The sequence below is a fragment of the Aulonocara sp. 'chitande type north' Nkhata Bay genome, linkage group LG11 (assembly GCF_057382095.1).
Source record: "Aulonocara sp. 'chitande type north' Nkhata Bay isolate Kocher_YH1m ecotype deep benthic linkage group LG11, A_spYH_male_GT1.1, whole genome shotgun sequence".
NCBI lineage: Eukaryota > Metazoa > Chordata > Actinopteri > Cichliformes > Cichlidae > Aulonocara > Aulonocara sp. 'chitande type north' Nkhata Bay.
Window position 1 is genome coordinate 39,199,495 of NC_141354.1, and position 6,775 is coordinate 39,206,269.

The 6,775-nt window shown below is 43.4% G+C and overlaps 1 protein-coding gene across 1 annotated transcript in view; it reads left to right on the forward strand.

The window, feature by feature from the left end:
- The window catches only part of col6a4a (collagen, type VI, alpha 4a), a 61,553-nt gene that overhangs the window by 24,237 nt on the left and 30,541 nt on the right, over positions 1 to 6,775 (forward strand). Inside the window, 4 exon segments of the mRNA XM_086312632.1 lie at positions 1,021 to 1,641; positions 1,748 to 2,308; positions 2,889 to 3,446; positions 4,629 to 5,207. Of these exon segments, the coding sequence (XP_086168758.1) occupies positions 1,021 to 1,641; positions 1,748 to 2,308; positions 2,889 to 3,446; positions 4,629 to 5,207 (2,319 nt within the window).

Below are 6,775 nucleotides of genomic sequence, written 5' to 3' on the forward strand. Positions count from 1 at the left end.
CCTTCCCTACAGAGAAATCACAGCCTTCTAGTCAGATGAAGTCTGTTGTTGTGAGAAAGTCACAGTTTTATCATATGCTAGCTTTAGACAGTGCAAACACAAGGTGACGGTTTGTGTTAAATGTACCACTTCACAACATAGATGTGTTTATTAGTTGCATTTAAATGTGACAGTCATTCATGAGTGGAAAGCCAGCCTGTATGGGTGGTAAGAGACAACTGTTGCTAGCTTCACGGGCAGTAGAACCGACATCATTGAGATATATTTAACCGAAACTGTGTTACACTTCAACATCGTCAAAACGCTTGAAATGCTAGTGTCACTTCTCAATTCAATTCAATTTTATTTATATAGCGCCAAATCACAACAAAAGTCGCCTCAAGGCGCTTCATAGATACAGAGAAAAACCCAACAATCATATGACCCCCTATGAGCAGCACTTTGGCGACAGTGGGAAGGAAAAACTCCCTTTTAACAGGAAGAAACCTCCTGCAGAACTAGGCTCAGGGAGGGGCGGGGCCATCTGCTGTGATTGGTTGGGGTGAGAGAAGGAAGACAGGACAGGATTCTCAGCATGTAGTGGGTGTCCCACTGTGACTGCCTACATGAGTTATTAAAACAAATAACATGGATCTGTTCGTTCTAATGATCCTCGACAGTATATGTGGACTAATTCTTTAGTTTGATTGCGGAATATGAGGGCAATACAGAAACAGGCACCCTGGATGGGAAACCTTTATTAGCTGTCACGTACCTGGAATTCTGTGCCAAAGAAACAACATCCAACCAAATGACCTACTAGCAACACATATTTAACCCTAATTCCAAAAAGTGTGATGCTGTGTACTGAGATGTGAGGTTGTATTCTGCTGTTATTCCCATTTTGTACAGCATCCCAACCTTTGTGGAACTGGGGTGAAGCTGCACATTAACAAAAAGTAAAAAGAATTAGTGTGGCGTCATCGTCACATCCTGAATCAGAATGCTTGAGTGATAACGAGATTATGATTCCCTTTACAGACTGCAAAGCAGCCAAACTGGCGGACTTCGTCTTCATCGTGGACGAGTCGGGAAGCATCGGCTCTGAGAACTTCGACCTGGTGCGCTCTTTCCTGCTGTCCATTGTCAGCGGCTTTGACGTCGGTGACAAGAGAGTTCGGGTGGGTATCGTTACGTACAGCGACCAAGCCACAGCACTGGTCTACCTCAACAACTTTAATGAAACGGACAGTTTGCTGAATTTCATCAAAATCCTGCCTTATCGCGGAGGTGGTACAAACACCGGAGCTGCCCTCGACTTCACTCGCAAAAATATTTTCACGGAGGACGCTGGAAGCAGGAAAGATAAGGGCGTTCAGCAGGTGGCGGTCGTGATCACAGACGGCGAATCGCAGGATAACGTCACCGAGGCGGCAGCTGCTCTCCGCCGCGCTGGCGTCACCGTTTACGCTGTAGGAGTCCAAAATGCCAACGAGGCTGAACTGAACCAGATAGCGTCCTACCCCCCCAACAAGCACGTGTTCATAGTGGACACTTTTGACAAGCTGAAAGGTCTGAAGAAGAACCTGCAGAAGACTCTTTGCTATAACATCATTCACCAGGCGGTCTCAGTCAGCACAAGAAGAGCTGGCATCAAAGAAGGTGTGGACCAGCATGTTCTTACACTTTCATGACTTAACTTGAACATCATGACTTCTTTAACAAATTTAAAGTTGCAAAACTCAGAATGTTTGCTTTTCCTTTCCAGGCTGCGTGCAGACCGATGAAGCAGACATGTTCTTCCTGATCGACCACTCGGGAAGCATTCACCCCACTGACTTCTATGACATGAAGAAGTTCATCATTGAGTTTATTAATACCTTCCGTATCGGGCCTCAGCATATCCGAATGGGCGTTGCCAAATACGCAGATTCGCCAAACCTGGAATTTGATCTGACCGATTACACAGATGCATCCACGCTGGAGAAAGCTGTGGAGGAAATTAGACAAGTAGGCGGCGGCACACAGACGGGGCAGGCCCTGGAATTCATGAGTCCACACTTTGAGAGAGCTGTGGTCACTCGTGGTCACAAAGTCCCCGAGTTCCTGGTGGTCATCACGGATGGAAAATCTCAGGATAAGGTCAAGGTTCCAGCAGAGCGACTGAGGAAGCAGGGTGTCATTGTCTACACCATTGGGGTGAAAGACGCCGACGTGCCTGAGCTGGAAGAGATTTCCGGTGACCCCAAGAGGACTTTCTTTGTCAATAATTTCGATGCCTTAAAGTCGATCAAAGATGAAATCATCACAGATATCTGTTCTACAGACGGTGAGGGGAAATGAACCACACTCATGTTACAAATGCATGTCTAGAGGTTACAAGCAGCACATACTGCAGCTGCATTTTATTAATTTTCAGTGTTTAAGTCATTGTATATCTCATTGGGTTTAAGTTTAATGAAAAGAGCCGTATAAAACTGCCGTATTCAGCCTTAAACCAGTAGTTAAGAGTAGAATGAAACTGAAATAAGCAAAGTGAAAGGAGAACAGATTTTACTGATGACATAAATCGTTGGATATCAGGGAGTTCGTCACCTTAACAGAAATGAGTTTTTACACTGAGAAAGACACTGTTTTAAGTGTTAGCATAAAATACTGAATTAATATGCATGAAATTGTCGTACTTATCAAATGCCACCAGAGGAATAAGATAAAAGTGAGCAAATATTAGCCAAAATGTATCTATACATAGAGACAGATATATAGATATAATATGCTGCACATGGTCATAGAAGGCTGGAGAGGACAAGAGCCGTTCAACACAGGACACCTTTGTTTCTTGAAACAGGGTAATTATTATTTAACATACAAGCAGCGATGCTAACATGGATGTGCTACTCTGCCTACAGTTTGTAAAGATATACCAGGCGACCTCGTCTTCTTGATTGACAGCTCTGGAAGCATCTATGCCGAAGACTACACAAAAATGAAAGAGTTCATGAAATCGGTCATTAGGAAGTCCATCATTGGGAAGAATGAGGTGCACGTAGGCGTCATGCAGTTCAGCACTGTCCAAAGCCTCGAGTTCCCACTCAACGTCCACTACAGCAAAGAAGAAATGTCGACAGCCATCGATAGCATGAAGCAGATGGGTGGAGGCACGTACACGGGCAAAGCCATAAGAGAAGTATCTCAGTATTTTGATGCAGCCAGAGGAGGACGGCCCAGCCTGAGGCAGAGGCTAGTGGTCATAACAGATGGCGAGGCTCAAGATGCAGTTAAACGCCCCGCTGAAGATCTGAGGGCCAAAGGAGTGGTGGTCTACGCCATTGGAGTGGTGGACGCCAACACCACCCAGCTGCTCGAGATCAGTGGATCCCAAGATAGGATGTATGCTGAGAGGGACTTTGATGCTTTGAGGGACTTGGAGAGTCAAGTGGCTTTGGAGCTCTGTGATCCGGAGAGAGGTGAGAGGAGACTGGGACCAACCCGAAACGTGAACTATATCCTTGTTTTTGTAAATATAAAAATCTTTACAGTTTGCAGTCTAGTGCCAGGCAGAAGGGATGAGATCATTCAAGTCTGAGGCTTCTTACTTTAACAGGTTAATTCAGTAGTCTGCCAGTTAATGGGCTCCTTGCTGTAATGAGAAGGATCCTGTTCTGTAATATGTGTTTGTGTAAAGACAGGAAAGATTTTGTCATTCGTCCACTCATCTTTCCAAGGAGGAAAGGACTCCTCTTTGAATACATACTTGTTGAGTCCCACATTAAAAGGGTCCTCTGTTTTTCCGACCTGTGTAACATGAGAACTACAGTATTATAATGAGGTCAATGTGGTGGTTAGGAATGAATTCAATTTTATTCATACAGCGCCAAATCACAACATCAGTCGGCTCACGGTGCTTTATATTTTAAGGTAGACCCTACAATAATACATACAGAGAAAACCCCAACAATCATATGACCCCCTATGAGCAGCACTTTGGCGACAGTGGGAAGGAAAAACTCCCTTTTAACAGGAAGAAACCTCCGGCAGAACCAGGCTCAGGGAGGGGCGGGGCCATCTGCTGTGATTGGTTGGGGTGAGAGAAGGAAGACGGGATAAAGACATGCTGTGGAAGAGAGACAGGGATGATTTTAGCAGCATTATAGATTAGCGGGGAACTTCTGGAGCAGATCCGGGACTTTCTGTTTGGGTGTTTGCAGCTTTCTTTCAGTGGCTCCAGTTTCTTCCACCATTAAAACCTATTGTGGTACATCAACCCTACATGATAAAGAGATCCTCGTCGCCTTCACTTTAATATTTTAACCTTCTAGGACTTGACGTCCGCATATGTGGACATCACATTTTGGGTTTTCTAGACCACAATACTTAATATTTTTCTACAAGGGCCTAATATCCACTTACGAGGACATTACACTGCTCTATAAAAATTAAAAACGAATATCATTCTTCTCAGAAACAAAAAAATAGGTAAAAAGAAAATGTTTTTTACATTCATCAGGTCTTAATCAGCCCAAATAGCAAAGAGAAATTAAAAATGCATGCCATGAAAGGGTTTGGGTCTTAGGAGGTTTTAAAGAGCTGTTCCTTGACGTTCCTGCTCCCATTCCCTCTGACCAAACATTTGTGCTTTTTACCACCAGAATGCAAGAAGACAGAAAGAGCTGACATCATTTTCTTGGTGGACGGCTCCACAAGCATAACCCTGGAAAAGTTTCGAAGCATGCAGAAGTTCATGCAGTCAATGGTGAACCAAACCACAGTTGGCAAAGACCTGACCCGCTTCGGTGTCATCCTCTACGCGAATGAACCCAAGTCTATTTTCACTCTCAATCAGTTCAGCTCCAAGCAGGAGGTTTCCCAGGCCATAATGGCTCTCAAATCCCCGTATGGAGACACATACACTGGCAAAGCTTTGAAATATGCTCTACAGTTCTTTGATGCTAACTATGGTGGACGGGCAGAGCTGCAGGTGCCTCAGATCCTCATGGTAATTACCGATGGCGATGCTACTGACCCACACAGTCTGAATGAACCATCTGCGGCTCTGAGAAACAAAGGGGTCACTGTCTTCAGTATTGGAGTAGAAGGAGCCAACAAGAAACAGCTGGAGGTCATGGCTGGTCAAGATAAAGCCAGAGTTTTTTACGTGGATAACTTTGACGCCCTGGAGAAACTCTACAAAAACATCACGCAAGTCCTGTGCAACTCCACCAAACCAGGTAAGCAACTAAACGTCTAATTACATCAGGCAAAAGAAAATGGATTTGCAAGGATACAATAAATGATTATACTAACAGCACATTTCTGAATTTCAGACTTGACGTAAATAATCCTCAAATTGATTGAGAAGAAGCGTTTTAAAACACAATTCTTCCCACATCATTGTAAGAAAAGCAAGCAGGAAGATTTTATGTTGGCAACAGTAACTTCAGAAGTTTTCTGGGTTTTTACACTCATTAGCTCAGATATTTCTACAGTCAGTACAGCATACTGGATGTCTTTAAACACCAACATGACACTGATAAATCTATGATTAGCAAAGGCTCACAAACATCTGACCGAAGTTTGGAAAACAAAGTGGATCACTTTATAGCTTTATAGCACTTGTTTCCACAGCCTGTATGGGAGCATCCCACAGATGCTAATGAGTGCATAATAAAGTCCCCAAATTTCACTCAGCACAACTGGAGCTCAGATTTCTTGAGAAGTCTGTTAGTACTATTAACCTAACAGCAGCCATATTATTGGTTGGTACACTGTTGCATTAAAAATGCTTCAGTTCAAAGAATTAGCTGTTCAATTCAATTCAATTTTATTTATATAGCGCCAAATCACAACAACAGTCACCTCAAGGCGCTTCATATTTGTACAGTAAAAGACGTCAAAGATGCTACCCCCTAATAATGCAAATAATAATGCAAACTACCTTCTTAATAATACCTAAAGGCCCAAGTGTCACAATCCGCGAGGCTGACTGTGTGTAGAGTGAAAGGTGGACCCAAAACGAAACAAAACGTGACTTGAATGACCAAACACGAGCCGTTTATTGAGGCTGGCAAGGCTAACAATAAACGAAACTGGGTGAGCTAAATTAAATAAAAGCCTACAACAGGAACATGGACCTGACCTGAAAACTTGACATGAACTCTTGGCCTACAACGCAACCGATCTGACAATGACACCCTGAAAACAGAGGACTTAAATACACAGGAGGTGATTAAGGGAAGTGGGAACACATGGGCGAACAGCTGACTGACAGGAGGCTAATGACAGGACAGGGGAAGTGAAACTAAATACAATGAACAAAGAACACACACCTCCTTCAAAATAAAACAGGAAACATGAGACACAGACAAGACAATACAAACTTGATAACATAAGACATGCAGCATGAAACACAAAGGGTGAGGGAATACAGGGGCAGAAAACACAAGGCGTCTAATAACCAGATGAACTTTGCTAATCTAACGAACTTAAACATAAACAACATCCACATGTTTATTTCTGCTGTCACGTGTTAACGTGGGTGTCAAAGGGACTGACTCGCTGCTGGAGCCTCTGCTGGATGTTACAGGAACTGCAGTTTTTGGCACGAGTCTAAATTTTTAACCCCGGGGATAATAATTGCAAACAACTAACCATCACCATCATACGTGTAGAGCACCGAATGTGTTTAAAATGTGAGTTTCATGCCATCGTCACAAAAATAATCTGTATTTGTCAACAAAAGAACATGAAGAGCCTCCACACAGTGTATGGTCCACGTCTCTAATATCTGCGTTTTCAT